Source organism: Eleutherodactylus coqui, chromosome 5 (genome assembly GCF_035609145.1).
Source record: "Eleutherodactylus coqui strain aEleCoq1 chromosome 5, aEleCoq1.hap1, whole genome shotgun sequence".
Taxonomy (NCBI): domain Eukaryota; kingdom Metazoa; phylum Chordata; class Amphibia; order Anura; family Eleutherodactylidae; genus Eleutherodactylus; species Eleutherodactylus coqui.
The window spans coordinates 215074493-215095997 of record NC_089841.1 but is presented as its reverse complement, the minus strand read 5'-3'; the positions used below and the strand labels follow the sequence as shown (position 1 = coordinate 215095997).

Below are 21505 nucleotides of genomic sequence, written 5' to 3'. Positions count from 1 at the left end.
TTAGTAATAATAGTGACCCCCCCCACAGTGGCCCAGTAGTAACACTGTCCCCCACAGTGGCCCCAGTAGTAATAGTGACCCCCACAGTGACCTCAGTAGTAATGGTGACCCACGCAGTGGACTCAGTAGTAATAGTGTGCCCCACAGTAGGGTCAGTAGTAATGGTGTCCCTATATCAACCCCCGTATACCCCCTATATACACTACTATATTCTAGACCCTCCTCTACTTGACCATGTCGATGGAAGAATACAAAAAAAAGTTATGCCTTTAGAAAGTGGAGATGAAAATCTCCCCCACATCTTCCTCTCCTTAGGACCAACCCAGGTCGCGCGAGTCAAACGACTGAGCGCATCCATTTTCCCGCCGTTTTCTGTGAGGTAGCAGCTGGCCAATCACGCGTCCCGCTTACTGGGGTCACGTGCCACGCTCAACGCTGTCGTTTTTTCTGCTATCCTATGTAGACCGCCGTAAAAGTGGGCGGGGCCTTAGCGTCAGCAGTCACGTGACGCTCCGTGGGTCCTTCCGGACGATAGAAAGTGTCTGCCGGCACCGGGAAGTACGGGAGCGGTGTGACGATGGCGGCTCCCCTCCGGAAGAGGAAGGCGGACGGCAGCAGGTCGTCGGCCGGGCAGTATGAGCAGTATGTGGAGGGCGCTATCGTCAGGATCAAGATGGAGAACTTCATGTACGTCCCGGCTCTGCTCCTCGGTGTAGTCGTGTGTATGGCTTCTGTGCTGTTAGACTGCCCTATGCAGGCAGCTATGTGTGTAGGATGGCCGGCTGGACGTGTGCGCAGCCTTATCTGTCTGCGTCTGATTGGACGCAGGGAGTTCTGTGACGGAGATCCCCGTCTCTGTGAGACCAGCGCCGCTCTGCAGTAACGGGCTACTCTGGGGCGGGTTCAGGCGGATGTGTTTGTGCGTGCCATACGTAGGGGACATTCACCTCGATGCGTCCGCTCACCTCTCCGTGTTCTGGCGGGCGCATACCGGTCCACGAGAACAAATACAACCTGCGCTACTTATCTACGTAATTGCGCCCCAAAGGTCCCCATAGCGGTTACTGGGGCTGCGTGATCCGCTGCGTCAGCCGTGGGGAAGAGAACACGTCTGGAGCTCACTAGGCGATTAGGCACTTATACTGGCGCGCTCGTGTCCCGCATGCAAAACCCCACAAAAAACATTGGCGTAAATGGAGTAAATCACTGACCTCTGAGGAGCGCGGCGGCGGTATAACGTTCCATCCCGTGATATCGCCTGTATGCTAATCAGCTGTGGAGCGTCCGAGGGGCGGCTGCGGCCTCATGTCCAGCAGCGGGTCGGGTTCTGTATGCGGGAGCTGTCCCTGCCGGCTGCGGCCTCATGTCCAGCAGCGGGTCGGGTTCTGTATGCGGGAGCTGTCCCTGCCGGCTGCGGCCTCATGTCCAGCAGCGGGTCGGGTTCTGTACGCGGGAGCTGTCCCTGCCGGCTGCGGCCTCATGTCCACCAGCGGGTCGGGTTCTGTACGCGGGAGCTGTCCCTGCCGGCTGCGGCCTCATGTCCAGCAGCGGGTCGGGTTCTGTATGCGGGAGCTGTTCCTGCCGGCTGCGGCCTCATGTCCAGCAGCGGGTCGGGTTCTGTATGCGGGAGCTGTCCCTGCCGGCTGCGGCCTCATGTCCAGCAGCGGGTCGGGTTCTGTATGCGGGAGCTGTCCCTGCCGGCTGCGGCCTCATGTCCAGCAGCGGGTCGGGTTCTGTACGCGGGAGCTGTCCCTGCCGGCTGCGGCCTCATGTCCACCAGCGGGTCGGGTTCTGTACGCGGGAGCTGTCCCTGCCGGCTGCGGCCTCATGTCCTGCAGCGGGTCGGGTTCTGTACGCGGGAGCTGTCCCTGCCGGCTGCGGCCTCATGTCCAGCAGCGGGTCGGGTTCTGTACGCGGGAGCTGTCCCTGCCGGCTGCGGCCTCATGTCCACCAGCGGGTCGGGTTCTGTAGCGGGAGCTGTCCCTGCCGGCTGCGGCCTCATGTCCAGCAGCGGGTCGGGTTCTGTATGCGGGAGCTGTCCCTGCCGGCTGCGGCCTCATGTCCAGCAGCGGGTCGGGTTCTGTATGCGGGAGCTGCCCCTGCTGGCTGCGGCCTCATGTCCAGCAGCGGGTCGGGTTCTGTACGCGGGAGCTGTCCCTGCCGGCTGCGGCCTCATGTCCAGCAGCGGGTCGGGTTCTGTATGCGGGAGCTGTCCCTGCCGGCTGTGGCCTCCTGTCCCACCAGTGGGTCGGGTTCTGTACGCGGGAGCTGTCCCTGCCGGCTGCGGCCTCATGTCCAGCAGCGGGTCGGGTTCTGTATGCGGGAGCTGTCCCTGCCGGCTGCGGCCTCATGTCCACCAGCGGGTCGGGTTCTGTACGCGGGAGCTGTCCCTGCCGGCTGCGGCCTCATGTCCACCAGCGGGTCGGGTTCTGTATGCGGGAGCTGTCCCTGCCGGCTGCGGCCTCATGTCCACCAGCGGGTCGGGTTCTGTACGCGGGAGCTGTCCCTGCTGGCTGCGGCGTTCGCGCGTATCGGACGTCCTCTTACCTCTTCAGTGCTTATCTACATAATTGCGCCCCAAAGGTCCCCATAGCGGTTAATGGGGCTGCGTGATCCGCTGCGTCGGCTGTGGGGAAGAGAACACGTCTGGAGCTCACTAGGGGATTAGGCATTTATACTGCCGCGCTCGTGTCCCGCATGCAAAACCCCACAAAAAACATTGGCGTAAATGGAGTCAATCACTGACCTCTGAGGAGTGCGGCGGCGGTATAACGTTCCATCCCGTGATATCGCCTGTATGCTAATCAGCCGTGGAGCGTCCGAGGGGCGGCTGCGGCCTCATGTCCAGCAGCGGGTCGGGTTCTGTATGCGGGAGCTGTCCCTGCTGGCTGCGGCCTCATGTCCACCAGCGGGTCGGGTTCTGTATGCGGGAGCTGTCCCTGCCGGCTGCGGCCTCATGTTCAGCAGCGGGTCGGGTTCTGTACGCGGGAGCTGTCCCTGCCGGCTGCGGCCTCATGTTCAGCAGCGGGTCGGGTTCTGTACTCGGGAGCTGTCCCTGCCGGCTGCGGCCGCATGTCCAGCAGCGGGTCGGGTTCTGTATGCGGGAGCTGTCCCTGCCGGCTGCGGCCTCATGTCCACCAGCGGGTCGGGTTCTCTACGCGGGAGCTGTCCCTGCCGGCTGCGGCCTCATGTCCAGCAGCGGGTCGGGTTCTGTATGCGGGAGCTGTCCCTGCTGGCTGCGGCCTCATGTCCACCAGCGGGTCGGGTTCTGTATGCGGGAGCTGTCCCTGCTGGCTGCGGCCTCATGTCCACCAGCGGGTCGGGTTCTGTGTGCGGGAGCTGTCCCTGCCGGCTGCGGCCTCATGTTCAGCAGCGGGTCGGGTTCTGTATGCGGGAGCTGTCCCTGCCGGCTGCGGCCTCATGTCCAGCAGCGGGTCGGGTTCTGTACGCGGGAGCTGTCCCTGCTGGCTGCGGCGTTCGCGCGTATCGGACGTCCTCTTACCTCTTCAGTGCTCTGGATGGTCTGCACGACTCACCCACGCATGTGCACTACAAATTATTATTTTTTTTCTTAATTCTCTCCACCCGTGAGCTGAAACCGCAGTTGGTTTCCGCCTGTGTACATGAAAAATCACTTATCCATTGTTTACTGTGGAGGCTAATTGCTGCGCAATCCGTAGCCAAAATCCGCCCGTGGACGTGAGGCCTGCCTCTGCCAGCGGTCCGGCTCCCCACCTATTCAGCTTTAAGGCGCCCCCTTTCTTTCTGGGTGATGTCGCCTACTGTGCCCGGTAGAGGCGGCAGGCGTTGCACCTTGTAAGTGCGCTTGTACCACCGGGCAAAAAAACTGCAATTCTAATGTGGTCTTTTTTTTTTTTTTTCCCCCTAACAACATTCGCCCTGCGGGATCAATAATGTGTTACTTGGATAGATCGGACTTTTATAAACCCAGCGATGCCAAATCTGTGTGTGTTCTTATTTTTTTTATTATAGATATGGAATAAGGGGGAGTTTTAAACTTTTATTAACCTAAAAAAATTTTTTTTCTTTTTAGGCCGGCTGCACACGGCCGTGACTGGCTCCGCCGCGTGAATTCCGCGGCGGAGCCTGTCACGGCGCCCCCCAGAGAGCCCAAACTTACCTGCGGATCCGGCGTCCTTGCTCCCGCATGACGCTTCAGCGTGACGCGCCGTAGCATCACGTGACACGCCCGACGCGGCGGCTGTAGGCAGAGAGGCGATTTCACACTATCTTTCGCTGTGCAACACTGACTGCAATGAAAGCCGTCCGCGCGTACACCCGCAGCATGCTGCGGGTGAGGACGGTAGATTTTACGGTGCGGATTTCCGCTGTGGAATTCCGCACCGTGAGCATTGAGCTATTAGGTTCAATAGAACCTAATAGCTGCGGGCAACGCGGCGGAAATCCGTCCATGGGAAGGAGGCCTTTTTTTTTTTTTTATAGCTTTTTTTGAACTTGTGCTGGTTTGATCGCTCCTACAGTATGATGTACTACTATGCTATTGCATCATATTGTGAGAAGTCTATAAAGCCACACCACAGGCAATCAGCCTTGAGATTGTGCGGATGGGAGGAGGGGGCTGATCAATGCATTTAAATGCCACTGTTAGAATTGGCATCATTTAAAGGGTTAAACTGCTGCGATCTGCGTGAGTGTTGGTAGCATTTTTTTCCGGGTGGCTGTCAGCTATTAAAGATGGCTTACACCCGCTTTGTATGGAGCAGGGCTGATCACCGATCCCGCTACATTCAAACCCCGAACCTCCATGATGTAACTCAACATCATGGAGGGTTGAGCAGTTACATTGCACTCGGATGACACTTGCACATTACAAACAGAACAAGATGGCTGTAGAACGCGCATGCGCACAGCATAACTGGAGCGCCTCACCCATTTTTTTTTTTTTTTTCAATGGGTCCCGCAAACATCAATGTGAGGTTTCTCATTGAGAACAGCCGGAAAAACCTGCCGATCCTCCGACGTGGCTGAAGTCTGCGCTGGAGGGATGCGGTTGTACTGAAGTTATTTGACCTAAAACCACCTCACCTCCACGGGGACATCGCACATGCCTGAGTTTAATATTGGGCCAAGTTTAACGACCCGATATCATGCTCAGCCGTATGAACCTAGCCGAAGGGCTTATTCACACTGGCGAGAATATGAAATCCATTCTTTTGAAAAAAACACAAGTTTAAAAAAAATGTTTTTTTTCTCGCAGCGCTGCTCCAAATATAAAAGCCGCAGCATGTTCTATCTTTTGGTGTTCTTGGAACGCCTTGCTCATTGTTTTCAATAGGACATAGTGACATATTTGCAGTACATACGATGGGGTCCACGGTAGATCTACACGTAACGCATCCAGATTTACGCAGTTTTGCACATTGATTCTTGCTGCAGATAATGCCCCATGTGGACCGACCTTGAAAGTGTGTTAAAAAAATTAAAAATGCACATTTGCCAAATGTGTTAGAATACTATAATGACCAATAACATTGCGTGTGAACATGTTGCTTACACTGATGTGCTAAAAGTCATGGGACAGGAACTAATATGGTGTAGGAGCCTCTCTAGTGCAGCAACTGGACCTGGCATGGATGCCACAGGTGGACGGAAGACGTCTGGAGGGACATTGAGCTGTCTGGACAGGTACACACAGCTCTGCAGTATTTGTAGGTGCAGGATCTTGGGTGCAAATAGACCTCTCCTCCCATAAATGCTCGATTTGAGCTTATGTTGGTTGAACGTGCAAGTCGCACCATTTGTAGGAACTCTCCCAGAATGCTCTTCTAACCTATTCTGGGCAACTTGGGCCTATTTGCATGGTGTGTTATCCTGCTTCAATATCCCATTATTGTAGGGATACATGAAGTCTACAAACAAAGGCTGGATAAATACCTGGGATGATTTAGTGAATCCTGCACTGAGCAGGGGGTCGGACCCGATGACCCTGGAGGTCCCTTCCAATTCTACCATTCTAGGAAGGAGTACAAATGATCATGAAGTAGTGAAACATGGCAGGCTTCAGTCCATTATGTGTTTAGGTGGACACCACCCACGAGAACACCCCACACCAGTATGGAGCCACCACCAGCCTGCACAGGGCCTTGTAGACAACTGGGGTCCACGGCTTTATGGGGTCTGCGTCACGTATGAACCCTACCAGCCTCAAACGATTAGTCCTCAGCGGACCACAACACATGTTGTCAGTCCTCTAGTGTCCGCGTAGTAACCTCATGAGCCCAGTTGAGGCACAGTGTTTGATGTTAACAGAGGTACTCTAGTGGGTCTTCTACTTGCATATATCTCATGAAGCTAAAGACCGCTGCACTGGCCTGTGGGACATACCTGTGGCTTCTGCCAGAGTCGCTTCTCTGTTCGCACGGGCAATGCTATCCAGATGCCACTGGCCTCCATCATTAAGCACCTGTGGCTGGTAATGCCTTGTATGATGTATTCCCACTACACACGCGACAACGTGGTTCGAGGAATGTTAAATGCCCATGCTACATTGGAAATGGAATGTCCCATGCTTCATTCAAACTCTGATAATTCACATCGTCTTGCCATGAAGACTTTGGACAATGTTCAACTTCACTCACAAGAGAACACCCCCATGCATATGGGTACGGGCATTCCCAAGCAACTTCATAATCAATTACATTACATACTGCCCTCCCATGACTTTTGGCACGTCTGTGTATCTTCACCTGGATCACCAATCGACATAAATAGTTGAGGCGGATTCGCATATGATGTAATTTTGGTGTGGATTAGTTGTGAATCATTCCATGGAGATATGCAAAATAAAAAAAAAAAAAGCATCTTCCGTGGGCATACCCTATAGATGCTCGGCGTATCTGGTAGTGATGTGCCCAACTACAGGTTTCAACCAGCAGAACTCTCGACTAAAGTTCTGGTCTTTAATACGGACTGCACAATGCAGTGGATTCACAAATTTAGTCGGCATTCACATTAGCCTATTATGGGCCCATTTTTCCCTCTGTATTATGTACACATGTTCTAGCCCAACAGCGGGTTTACTGACCAAATAGGACAGTATAATAGGCCCCTTTGGTGCTGTGAGGTCAGTTCAGTGGATTCTTGGTCAGGCTGGGACATTCTTCTCTAATATGGGCACAAAAATTGATTTCTATGAGAGCTAAGCTTGCAATTACAACCGCCGGCCGCTACACAGGGGTCAAGCAGCACCTCCGCTCCGAACCCGGTATGTCCTGGCGGCTGCTTCCTGGATAACCCCTTTTAATATACTAGTGTGAATGCGGTCTTACTTGACTTTTAGGCTGGGATTGTCTTGTGGACTGTAGCTCAATAGTAAAGATCAATCAGTACTGCTGCAACTGGACTCGGGGTTTATTCTGGCCTTAGGGCGCCTGCACACGAGCGAAAATTCCGCTGCGGGATTTCCGCTGCTGGAAGCCTGCATAGGATTGTGTTAACAAACGCAATCCTATGCAAACGGCCGCGGTTTGTCCGCGCGAAATCTCGCGCAACAAACAAACCGCAGCATGTTCTATTTCTGTGCGGGGCCCCGCACAGAAACGTCACTCACCCGCCGCCTGCTCCAGTCTGCGCATGCGCCGGCTGCCCGGCAAGCCAGCACATCAAACAGCCGGAGCCGCGTGCACGGGTGAGTACACGCTGGTCCCTGCAGGCGCTCGGGTCACGCGGCGAGAATCCTCACCGCCGGATCCAACCCACCCGTCTGCAGGTGGCCTTATGGAGATGATATTTATGAAAATGTAAGTTTTTGCTTTGATGGATTGGGAGGCCTGTAGAGATGGAAAGAATATTGCTGAAATCTTGGGCTGTATGTTTGATTTAAAATCACTCTGATCCTGGGATAAAATGTTGTCCTGGGACCAGAGGTGGGTGGTTATATTACCTACCGTTTTTTGCGGTTGTCCCTTTTGATCCACCGGTTCCAGGCCCTGTTTTCAACCATCCAAGATGGCTACTGCAATTTTCTAGCTCCTCATCATAGACCATCACTGGTGGCTGAGCATGATTGTCTTCTAAGTTTGGGGGCTTTGCGGTGGGTCTGTAGATGACTATAGAGATCTATTCTTGATCCACAGGTTCTTTCGCAGTGGGGACATAGGTTTCTGAGTGGAAGTCAGCCCCGATAAGAGTTGGCTTGACATGCTTTCCTCTTTATATGTTTCTCCCTTTCGCCCTCTATTCACGCCTCTTCAAAATTTACAGTGCTGTTGGTAACGGCTGCCCCCAAATTGAGCGCTCGAGGGCCAGGGCTTCCCAGTTCCCGATGTCTATGCCCTACTTTTTAAGGTTAGCTTTAAGTCCATCCTTAAATCTCTTTTGCTGTCCACCAACCTTCTGTTTTCCGATCTTGAGTTGAGAGTATAGTAGTTGCTTTGAGAGACGGTAATTGGACATTCGCACAATGTGGCCAGTCCAGCGAAGGATCATCGCTTCAATGCTGGTGGTCTTTGCTTCTTCTAGAACGCTGACATTTTGTCAGCCTGTCTTCCCAAGAGATTTGCAGGATTTTTTCGAAGGCAACGTTGATGGAATCGTTCCTAATCTACGCTGTGCACTGCCTTCTGATTGGCCAGAGCTGATCACATTAGGAGCTTTGGCCAATCAGAAAGCAGGTATAGTGCATTGATAATCTAACGCTACCAGTGCACTGTGATAATAGTTCCAGTTGCAGAATAGAATCCTAAGAGTTTAGGAAAGGCCTCGTAGACCTCTCTGAATGGGATCTGATCCGTCCTCTGCTCTATGTTTGTATTGTCTGCATATTTTTGAGTCTCTGCATGTAAGTAGGAATTTTATTTACCTTGAAAAGGGGTTGTCCCATGAATAAAAGTTATTTGGTGGGGGTCTAAATACCCTCACTAATCAAGAGAACACGGGTTCCGGAATGAATGGAGCAGTGATCGTGCCTGCACACAACTACTATATTCATTTTTAAGGAACTGCTGGAGATAGCTGAATGCTTGAACCCGGCAGTTCTGTTGAAATGAATGAAGTAGGGGTGTGAATGAATTACCACTGCTCCCTTTCCCTTCATTTGGGTACATTCAGAACTTTGGTTCCTGTGATCAGTGGGGGTCCCAATGTTCAGATCCTTGCTGATCAGATAGCGATCCCCAATCCCTTTAAGTTAATATCTGGAAAATAGTTGAATTTGGAAGTTGCAACCTACTAAAATAATTGATGTAACACTTGTACTTTTCTTTCAATTTTAGGACTTATGATATGTGTGAGGTTTTTCCTGGTCCTCATTTAAACATGATTGTTGGAGCTAATGGAACGGGGAAGTCAAGTATTGTTTGTGCGATTTGTCTGGGACTGGCAGGGAAGACCTCTTTTATTGGCAGAGCGGATAAGGTACTTTTACGTTCTTCTGTTTTTACTTATAATGGTTTTTTAGATATTTTACAGACACCTGAAACATTATACCAGAAGTGTCACAAAATCATTCTTAGACTTTCCAGACTTTCTTTTCTGTCCTCCGTCAGATGAATGGGGGTCTACGTTTTGGTATACCATATGTACAGAGACCCTTCCCAGCAGATGCCGTGTGGAAGATGGCTTAGGACCTACTCACACAGGGGTATTTTCAGTTTTTGTTTTCCAGATCTGCAATGGACTAGAGTTGGACAGCCAATTCGGCGATTCGAGTAGATATAAATAATGTGGTTGACTATACTATTTTATTAAAGCAAACACAAATGGAAATCTTGTAAAATGGAAACCAAAGAGGTGCCAAGTTCCACAATAGAAATGAATGGTTCGTGTTGTTTCCATTGGGAGATTCCGTGTCAGCGCTGTTTTCAGCAGCTGTCAGGTATTTCCTGAGCTGGGTCGCACTGCGTGTACAGTAATGCTGTGTGACCACTCCCTTAGGCCCAATATCCACGGGCAGATTCGGTTTGCACTCGCCCAGAAGATCTGCAGTTTAAGCCGCTCAAAGGCAGCATTTGCGAATTCCACGGGAAAGCGGAAGTTTGAAAAAACAAACTGTACCGCGTTTGTGCGGCAGCCTGCCAGCCGGCGCTTCCGCACACATCCGCAGAGCAGAAAATAGGAGAAGACCCAGACAGGTACGCATTGTCACCCTCTGAGGGCAAAGTCGGATTCCGATGCGGGCTCCCACATGCAGAATCCGACCCGCCCGTGGACATGAGGCCTTACTCTTGTGTAAAGCCCCATTTACACAGGTCAAATGTTGGGCAAACGATGCCTGACACTCGTCCCCGCATGTACTCGTTCCTGTGTGACAAGTGTATCGTTGGCGGTTGGAGGAGATTCCCCCCCCCGCTCTAGCCCGCCCCTCTCTAGTCACCTAACAAAGCGGCAGTACTGAACGGCTGGTATTTACACTCATCGTTCATGACTTTATACAGCTGAAGCGATGATCCTGAACGTTGAGTGTAAACAGCAGCTGTTCAGTACTGAACAACCGCTGTGTTAAGTCAATGGAGAGGGTCGGGGGAGAGTGGGGAGAGAAATCTCCTCCAGCCACCCCGGCCCCCTGTTGGCCGCGCTGTCAGAGAGCCAGCGATACTCTCTCCTGTGTAACAGCACAGGAGCGAGGAGACACGGGGACAATTGTCGGGCATCGTTTGCCCAACACTTGGCTCGTGTAAATGGGGCTTTAGTTTCTTGCCATCCAACATGCACATGTAGCTTCCAGACTAGGAGTCTCCTCTCTGGCGAGGCAGTGTGACTGTGCCATGGTTGGAGCTTGTGTTAACACTAGAGATGAGCGAACGTACTCGTTACGAGTACTTACGCACCCGAGCACCGCCATTTTCGAATACAGCAGTACTCGCGCGTAAAGATTCGGGGGGCGCCGTGGCGGCACGGGGGGTAGCAGTGGGGAGTGGGGGGGAGAGGGAGAGAGAGAGGGCTCCCCCCTGTTCCCCGCTGCTCCCCCCCCCCCCCCCGCACCGCCGCGCCTCTCCGCGCCCCCCAAATCTTTGTGCGCGAGTACTGAAGTACTCGAAAATGGCGGTACTCGGGTGCGTAAGTACTCATTACGAGTACGTTCGCTCATCTCTAGTTAACACCAAACGATATATCATTTGAACGAATGATGCCAGAGTTTATTCGGGCAGCCTGTTTATACAGGCAGATACATTGCTGGTTTGTTCAAACAAGAAATCCTTCAGGCTTTCACATTTACTGTATAAGTAACTGAGAATGACTAAGCGATCGGTATTTAAACTGAACGATAAGTGAACGAGCCAACAATGATTTTTATGCCTGCAAAAAGTGAAGAAACAAGCAGGAACAGGTCCGGTCCTCTGCTGTCAGATACAGCTGAGGACCCAGAGAAGAAGGAAGAAGTGGTTTTTAACTGCTGCTGCCTTCTCCTTTCCAGGTTACATAGCACTTAATAAGCGCTATGTACTAAAAAGTGGAAGTATTGCTTAACGCTATATGACCCGGCGATCACGTAACAGACAGGAGCGCTCTATCACAGCAGAGCTGCAGGGTCCTGACAGGCCCTGATGAGCTTTGTTAGTGATAACTGTCACTACAGGGGTTGTTTTCCACTGCAGCTGGAGCATCCATATGAGCCCTAGTTACAGGCGGAAAGTAGAAAAAAACAAAAAAAAAAAACAATGTGAATTAACCCCAGAGGTCTTACATGACGTATCTATGAGGGACATAGATGGGGGGAAAAAATGTACCGAATAAAATAAAAATATATACATTAAAAAAGAAAATGACTCACTGCGATGTCCACCAAAACCCTTGCCCCGTGCGTCCTGTCATCCCAAACTATACAAATTATATATCAAAACATCTGAAATAAAATGAGGAACCCGTTGTAATACTCTTTTTTTTTTTTTTTTTTTTTTTTTTTTTTTTTGCCTGAATGTACTGATTTTAAAAATCTAGAATTGATTTAAAATCCCTAAAAAGTGTCTGGTCTTTTAGGACCAAAACAGCCTGGTCCTTAAGGGATTAATAATTGGCTAAAAAAAAAAAATCTAGCGCCTGGTGGCAGTAGTTAGTTAGCAAACATTGTCATTACAGACTCGGGTTATGAGTAGAATCAAAGTAGAACATTCCTGCTAAGCAAATCCTATATTTATATTGTAAGGTGATCTCTAACACCTGTGTCCTTCTGAATGCTGAGGTTGTGCGGCCATCAGAAGCACACGGAACTGATAACCGAAACTAGCAAAAAAGCATTTTATATTAATTATCCCGTTGTGCTTTTTTTGTTTTTGTTTTTTTTCTAATTGGTAAGAATATTCTTGTCCTTCAGGTTGGTTTTTATGTGAAGCGCGGTTGCCAGAAAGGTTCAGTTGAACTTGAACTGTAAGTATTCTATTTTACAAATGTCTCCTTGTAAAAGAAAGCTTGTATAACCCCTTCAGTGCCAACGACATACGTAATACATCAGGACTGTTGTAACAACTAGAATATAAGGGCCAGAGCTTTGATCTTGGTCATATTGAAGCCCAGAATTCTCTTCACCATACCCGGACCAAAGCTCTAGATGCAGTATTCTGAGATGAGCAGTGGCCATCTAATTACACCATTACCCAATGCATTTATCTAACTCTTAATTTCATTTATTTTTGTTAGTTTATGAAGACTCTGATGTAATAAATAATTAAAAATCTAATGTTAGAAAATGGTATTCTGTAGTTATGTATTTTAGGTACTGGGGATTAATTCTCACTTACATTTTGTGTTTTCTGTCACTAATGATACTATTGTATTGCTAATATATTCAGCATGTCCAATGTGAAGGAATGTCCTGAAATAGGGATATTGGGATAAGTGATCTGCGCTGCAGTTACATCATGTTAGATTTGAGCATTATTTCACCGTATTTTGATTTTAATTGGCTGTTATTACTGCCTAATTAGGTACAGGCCTTCTGGAAACTTGATCATTAGTCGTGAAATTCAAGTATCAAATAACCAGTCAACATGGAGCATCAATGGCAAGAATGCATCTTTAAAGATGGTTGAGGAGCAGGTGGCGGCACTGAACGTCCAAGTAGGAAACCTCTGCCAGTTTCTTCCACAGGTAAACCTAAGCGACATTTCAAGAGAGAATTTGAAGAATTATCAACACTGCGCTCCGGTTATGTTGATTGTATGCACAGGGTGGTCCAAAGGTATGCAGACCCCTGAATAAATGGAAACTGTGGTTGGGAATGCCAACCTGTGTTTGACATGTTGCTAAGGGGAAGGGGCAAACCTGTGAGGCCATTTCAAAAGCCACCAACTTGGCAGCAAGTATATATTTGGATGGTAAGGGGGGTTGCATGTGACACATATGTCTGACTAGGTGATATACCCGGCTTCGCCCGAGGTAATTTGGTACTGGTGTTTATCTGGTGTTCACACGGAAAATCTTATGAAGTCGCGGTTACTTAACCCCTTCCCGCAACAGGACGTACCGGTACGTCCTGGGGATAGCGCGAGATCACATAAGATCCCGCGCTATCCCGCAGCGGGAGCCGGCTGTCAGTCACAGCCGGCGTCCCACTGCAACAGCGAGGGGCATCGGAGATGCGCCCCCCCGCTGTTAACCCCTTCCCTGCCGCGATCTAAGTAGATCGCGGCAGGGAAAGAGTTCACAGAGGGATCGTGCTCCCTCTGTGTCTCCGGCCGGCTCTCGCGATGTCATCGCGAGAGCCCGCCAGACACCGGCGTCCTGTATTGCCTGTGCCTATAATCGCTGTACAAGCGATAAGGCATGGCAGAGCAGTAGCTCTGCCATGCCTTATGACAGCGATCATAGGCATAGTGCTGCAAGTCCCTCAGAGGGACTCAAATAGTGTAAAGAAAAGAAAAATGTAAAAAAACAAAGTAAACCCCCTTTCTTTATGCTTTTTCTAATATTAGCATAAAAAAAGGGGGAAAAAATGAAAACCCCACATATTGGGTATTGACGCGTCCGTAACGACGTGCACAAAAAGTTGAACACGCTTTTTATTTTGTACGACAAAAAGCGTAAAAAAACGCTAAAAAACAGAGGCAAAATGCTAATTTTTAGCATTTTTGCCTCCCAAAAAATGCAATAAAAGTGATCAAAAAAGCCGTACATTCCCCTAAATGGTACCAATAAAAACTACAGCTCATCTCGCAAAAAATAAGCCCTTATAGAGCTCCGTACATGGAAAAATAAAAAAGTTACAGGACTTTGAATGCAGCTATAGAGAAAAAAAAAAAGATTTCCAAAAAAATGGGGGTTTTATTGCAAAAAAAAGTGTAAAAAAAACCTAAAAAAAATAACAATTTTGGTATCGTTGTTACCGTACCGACCCGCAGAAAAAAATTTTGTGTGTCATTTTATGCTGCATGATTAACGCAGTAAAAAAAGAAAAAGAAATCTATGGCAGAATTGATGCGTTTTCTCTCCCTGTTGTCATAAAAAAAAAAAAAAAAAAAAAATTTACGATATAGTCAATGTACCCAAAAGTGGCACCGATTTAAAAACTACAGATCGCCACGCAAAAAACAAGCCCTTATACGGCCGCGTCGACGGACAAATAAAGTTATGGCTTTTGAAAATTGGAGATGAGGAAAAATACTAAAAAATCGCTTGGTCCTCAACGCCAAAATAGGCCGTGTCATTAAGGGGTTAAGAGATACCGGGCGAAAAATGTTCACCATTTTGCATGGTTCTTTGTGTTACCCAGGAAACGCCACGGGGAGGCAACCATGCGACGTATATAAATTAAAAAGATTTGTGAAAAACAAATAAGAAAACAATTGAATTTTAAAAGGAAATAATAATTCCTTGTTAAAACTAAAAATGTAGTTATTTGAATGTCACCCTACAGAATGTCCACCTCACACTCTCCTCATTTTTGCCCTGAAAGGTAACGCCCCTTTTTATTCAAATTTCCTACTGAGACTGAAGGTTGCAGCCCCTTGTTATACTTAAGGGCATGCTCCATCCCAGCAGTCCATGTCCACTTCCTTTTGTACTTTACAGCCTTTCAATACATACAACAGTCAGTTTTATTCCTGTCAGTAAATACTCATATTTCTAAATGCATTTTCCTTTGCTGAGAAGATAACTGTCTCATATATTGCGGGGTACAGATATGTTATTAGTTACATAACATAGGAATGGTCATGCCAAATTTCAAGTTTGTGCAGTACAGATGTGTGTTATTAGTTACATTACATAGGGGGTCACTTACTTTTATGCATAGGATTAAAAAATCAAGTTGCAACCCTTTAAATTTCCAATATTTAGTACGCAAAGAATGGTCATGGCAAATTTCACATTTGTGGGGTAAAAATTTGTGTAATTATTCATTGCATCGGGAAGTGAGAGAATTAGATTTTGTAATTAAAATTTGGACGCTAATTCTTTTGCGCTTAGGATTGAATAATTGAGTTGGGACTCATTAGCTTTTCCTATTCATGACATAATAATTAATGCTCGTGCCAATTTTCAAGTTAGAGAATTAGATTCCATTTGTAAAATTTGGACACTACATCTTTTGCGCTAGAATTGAATAATTGACTTGGGACCCCTTTACTTTTCCTATTTTGGACATAATCTATGCTTGTGCTGAATTTCAAGTTTCTATGCCATCGGGAAGTTGGAGAATTAGTAGTCAGTCAGTGTGTGCTTTTGTCTTTATATGTAGATAGATAGATATAGATTGCTTTTCTGATGCAGAATCCAATTTGGTGCTTAAATGTGACATACCTTTATTCCTGCCAAAGGTACTATCAGTTTTCTCTTTGTTACATAGCTGCAAAATTAACACTGAGGAGAGAACAGAGATTGTGCTGATCTCTGGGGAGCCCAGTACCTGGAGAATTGCAGCGGATTTCAATGGTTGGTACCCTAACTAACTAACCACTCATCAGCCATGGCATAGTTGGCAAGTTGCTTGCCAAATTTCGCCAATCAGGTTCTGTGTTGGACCTGTCAAAAAGAGAACTTAACAAAACGGTCACAAACGAAGCAACAACAATGGCCATCCTGGTGTCCTTCAGCAAGAGCCCACATCGTTGCACTCAGCGTCTGTCAAGAAAGAGCAGGGTGAGTTGAACCACCATTGGGCAGATACTGGCAGCCATGCAAGATCCAGTTGCTGCATCATCTCAATGACTACAATCCCGGTCGCTGTGTTGAATTTGTGGAATGAGTATCAAAGTAATTGCAATGGGACTCGCATGTCACAGAGACAGTACTGTTCAGTGATGAAGCAAATTTCTACCTGAATGGGGAGGTGAAGAACAAAACCCTCGCTATTGGTCCAACACAAACTCACACGGGACTTGATGGTTGGCGTACAAAGTCATAGTGTGGTGCGGAGTGTGGGGTACAAATATAGTGGGCCCATTCTTAATCAACAGTAACCTTACTGCTGCCAGGTATCTACAATTGTTATTTAATGAGGTGTTCCCTTCACTGTGCAACGCAGATGGCACACTCCCAGTAGTTCTTCTAGCAGAATGGTGTCCCCTCTCCTTTCCCCCCACATTACAGACCGAGTTTTTGGACCAGTGGTTTCCGGGGAAGTGGGTTGGGCCTTGTGGTCCCTGCGCTCACCAGATCTTGCTGCATTGGACTTCTACCTGTGGGGTCATGTTAAGTCGAGGATTTACACAGTGAAAATTCCGAGTGTGGCGCATATGCAGTAGCGGATTATTGACGCCTGTGCAAGCATTTCAGCTGAGGTGATGTACATCCAATATGGGAGAAGATGATAGCCTTAAAGGGGTTGTCCCGCGCCGAAACTTTTTTTTTTTTTCAATAGCCCCCCCCCGTTCGGCGCGAGACAAACCCGATGCAGACGTTTAAAAAAAGAAACGGATAGTACTTACCCGAATCCCCGCGCTCCAGTGACTTCTTACTTACCTGGTGAAGATGGCCGCCGGGACCTTCACCCTCGGTGGACCGCAGGTCTTCTGTGCGGTCCATTGCCGATTCCAGCCTCCTGATTGGCTGGAATCGGCACACATGACGGGGCGGAGCTACGAGGAGCAGCTCTCTGGCACGAGCGGCCCCATTCAGAAGGGAGAAGACCGGACTGCGCAAGCGCGTCTAATCCGGCGATTAGACGCTGAAGATTAAACGGCACCATGGAGACGAGGACGCCAGCAACGGAACAGGTAAGTGAATAACTTCTGTATGGCTCATAATTAATGCACAATGTACATTACAAAGTGCATTAATATGGCCATACAGAAGTGTATACCCCAACTTTGTTTCGCGGGACAACCCCTTTAATGATTCATAACAGGGAGCACATTGAGCATATCCTGTAGTGGATCATCGTCGTGGTCCATGTCAAGGAAAAATTAATAACCTTGGCAGGAATAAAGGTACAGGATGTTTAAATGCAGATTTGGATTCATCGTCAGATTTTCTATCCGAAAGGGATGTGACATGTACCCTATCACATTTGAAAATATCCACTTGGTTTCAAGATAGCGGCTTTGTAATATGGCTGCCATATTTGCCACCTTCCCCTTAGCAAGATGCCATACACAGGATGGTGTTCTCAACCAGTTTTCCTTTTTTTCAAGTGTCTCCATACCTTTGGCCCACCCTGTATTTCCATGGTATTTTTTTTTTCTTATCTAGGTCAGGGTTACTCAAAACCTTTAAGCCAAGCCTCTTCCCATCACTGTAATAAATCGTCTCAAAATACCTCAGATGCTGGGATCATTAAATGTGCTGCACCTATTAGGGCTCATGCCCACAAGCGTTGCGCGATACCCTCATGGATTTATGCCGTGGGAGTACTGCGATATTAAAGAAGTGCCTGCAAGTGATCGCGGATTTCTGCGGTCTCCATTAATGTTATATTAATGGAGACCTCCCGCTGGGGGAAGTACGCGGCAAATAGAACATGGCGCAATTTATTTCCTGCTGAGGAAACCCACCGTAGAATTCCGCATGTGAGCATTGGCAGGCCGGAAAGCTATTAGGTTCAATAGAACCAAATAGCCGCGGAATTCACATGCGGGAAAAGCGGTAGAAATCCGTTTGTGGGCATTCACCCTTAGAAGTAGAGGACATGAGATCCATGGCATATCCCTTTGACGTAAGCATACGAATGGGTGAGAACCTAAGCTGTAAGGTGTTTAGCTTCGTCTTGTGGCAAAACTCACCTAACTATTGCCCATATACTGCCTTTGGACCAAAAAAATCACTTTGTAAGAACAGGAATGCAGATCATCGCATACTGTAAACTCACACAGGGGTTCAAAAGATTGTGTTCAGCAGGTCATAAACAAATGAACAAAAACAGGTTGTCGCAGGCGGATTAGTATCTTTCCCTAACATAGACACGTAGGTTTTATTCACTGGTTAAAAATGAAATAATGAAGACCCGAAAGATAAATCTAAAAAGTCAATATTCCTATTACAAAACATTAGCCTCGCCTACACTCTGTGCATGTAGCGTGTCCAACAAATTACTTCTTGTATGCATAGTAAAGTGAAAGCCACTGAGAAATGAGATTACAGTTGCCCAGATACATCTTTGGAGGAGAGGAAGTAGACTTTTATGGGCAACTGTAATCTAATCTCTCAGTAAATCTGAAAAGTCATATCCTCTGTGATTTGATCCTTGAAATTGGGGTAAGTGAACAGTGAAGGAGGAAAAGAGTGAAAAGTAGATAAATAATTTTTTTCTCTATTAAGATACACTACAAACTTTTCTTGTTTTCACCTATACTATTTGATGTAAAGAACTTTGTATATAACCCGAGGTATGCATTAAGACCTGTTTTCCTGAATGGATTATTATTACAATACACCCTTTTCCAAGCACCTGTGACTATAACTGTAGAGTGTAAATGTGGAGCCAAAGGAATCCGCTCTAAAGCGGTGACTGTTTTTATGGTTGATTTTGTTTTAAATTCGTTTTATTTTGACAAAACAAAGGCATTGTAGAATACAGAATAAAGAGAGTTTTGTTAGGTATGGCATTGTTCATACATACATTTCCATTACATTAGGATCGATATATCTTATTGCTGTATTCCTTGGATAACTTGACAACAATAAACTTTTTAACTTTTCCCAAAACGGTTCTGCTCTAACTTATTTCAATTTTGATAGAAGAGCTGTATTGCAGGTCTGCGGACATTTATCTAGGGGGGGGGGGTATTGGTCGGGGTTCGAGGTTATTCCGTTTGTAAGGTAGAATGGGAGTCGATCCATATCCCCCACACTTTCCCAAATTTGGTCGGGCATCCTCTGTTTTGGTAAATGATCTTTTCGTAAGAGATTACGGTATTTACCATTTGTATCCAGTGTAGGGTAGAGGGAGTCTCCACCGCCATCCACTTCATGGCTATTGTCTTGCGGGCCAGGAACAGGATCTTTTCAAGAAAGATGCGGGTGTGATGTGGCCACATCTCCTCCTCCAGTAGGCCAAACAACGCCACCTTGGGGTCTAGATCTATAGTCAGTGGGGGAGGTAGTAGTGCATTTATAAGGTTAGTAATTTCCGACCAGTACTCATTAACTGGGGGGCATTCCCATATCAGATGCCAAAAGTTCGCGTCTGGTTGACGGCATCTGTGGCAAGCATTTGAGGATGCGGTGCCCATTCTATATAAGCGGCTAGGGGTAAGATAGGCCTGATATGTTATGTATAATTGAATTAATTTGTTGTTTACAGCGGGGGAAACTACCAGGTGGGACTCAGAGATGTCCTGCCATTCCTCAGGTGTGAGAGATGGAATAGTTCGTTTCCATTTGTCGTATGCTGTAGGTGGGTTAGGGGCTATTTTGGCCGAGAGGAGATGCGTATATAGGGCCGAAATTAGCCCCCTGGGTCCCTGAGACTTGAGGATGCCAATTGTAGGGAATTTAGATATATGTGTTGATGTGGGTGGGAATTGGGAGTTCAGAGCGTGTCTCAGCTGGAAGAATCTGAATAGTTGGAGATGTGGGGACTGCAGCTTGTCGCGTAGTTCTGTGAATGTAGGGAATATTCCGTCTGTATATATGTCGTTTAGTGTGTGTGCCCCTTGAGCCATCCAATATTGTGGATCTGGGATTGATTGTAGGGCAGTGAGGCCAGGGTTATTCCAGAGACAGAGCTCGGGTAGTGTATCTCGGTATTGTTGCAGCGCCTTCACCTCCCTCCACACCCCAAGGGCCAGTCTATGAAGCGGGACCACATCGGATGGGTTAGTGTATTGCGGGAATTCTAGGTAATTTAGAAGATTATTGCCTTTTACTTGCTTTGCCAATTGTTTGTCTGCTATGGGCAGCTCCCTATTCAGGACCCATGTCCGTATGTTCCTCAGTTGTCCTGCCAAATAGTAGAGTCGGAGGTCCGGAAGGGCCATTCCGGCCTGCTCCTTGGGCCTTTGTAATATCGACAGACTTAGCTTGGAGCGAGTGGAGTTCCATACAAAGGAGGTGATTAGGGAGTTTAATGTCTGGAAGAAGCGTTTGGGGACGGTTACTGGCATGTGCTGTAGTATATACAAACATTTAGGCTGGATGGCCATTTTAATAAGATTTATGCGCCCTGCCACAGAGAGCGGTAGTTTAGTCCATCCTTTTAATGTGTGTTTTATGTCGTCCAGCAGCGGGTCCATATTTTCTGCTATGGCGTTATTGTGATCATACGGCATTAGTATCCCCAGATATTTGAATGTTTGGACTGGTTTTAGCCCATACTTAGTTACACAGGGGTCATTTCCGGGGTTGGAGTTTGTATATAGGATTGTCGATTTAGACCAGTTGACGTACAGACCCGAGAAACTGGAGAACCTATCTATGTGGGTCATGGCTTGGGAAAATGAGTTCATTGGGTCTGATAGAAAAAGAATTGTATCGTCCGCGTATAGTCCCACCTTACTCTCGAGGTCCGTCCATCTAATACCTTTTACACTGGGGGCGTCTCTCAGACGTATTGCCAACGCCTCAATGGCTATGGCAAATAGAGCCGGGGATAGAGGGCATCCCTGACGGGTACCTCTTGCCAGTTGGAATTCGGGTGATGGAATGCCATTTACCACCACATTCGCGCTCGGGGACTTATATATGATTTTGATCCATTGTTGGAATATGGGTCCAAATCCAAAGCGGGTCAGACAGGCCTCGAGAAAAGCCCACTCCAGTGAGTCAAAGGCCTTTGCCATGTCCAACGAGACCAAGGCCCAGGGCATATTATATTGTTTTCCCAGTTGCATGGCCGTCTGGACTCTACGGATATTTATTGTCGTAGATTTCCCAGGCATGAAGCCCGTCTGGTCCGGATGGACAATGGACAGAATCACTTGATTTAGTCTAGTTGCTAGGATTTTGGTTAGGATTTTGTAATCGGCATTTACCAGTGAGATTGGGCGATAGGAGCTACAATCTGTCGGATCCTTTCCGGGTTTCTGTATCACCACTATGGAGGCTTTGTAGAATGAGGGTGGGAGGGTATTATCTATTTGGGCTTGATTTAGTGTCTCAAGTAGTAATGGGGCTAGTTGTTCACTATATTTCCGGTATGTTTCTATCGGGAGAC

General features: G+C 47.8%; 1 protein-coding gene across 2 annotated transcripts in view; it reads left to right on the top strand.

Moving 5' to 3' along the window:
• The first annotated feature begins 504 nt into the window (after nt 1-504).
• Nucleotides 505-21505, top strand: part of SMC5 (structural maintenance of chromosomes 5) — a 96286-nt gene continuing 75285 nt past the window's right edge. For both annotated transcript variants that reach the window (XM_066604185.1, XM_066604184.1), the window contains exons 1-4: nt 505-687; nt 9255-9396; nt 12293-12345; nt 12903-13065. In XM_066604185.1, the coding sequence (XP_066460282.1) occupies nt 578-687; nt 9255-9396; nt 12293-12345; nt 12903-13065 (468 nt within the window). In that variant the 5' untranslated portion in view covers nt 505-577. The remainder of the gene's footprint in view (nt 688-9254; nt 9397-12292; nt 12346-12902; nt 13066-21505) is intronic.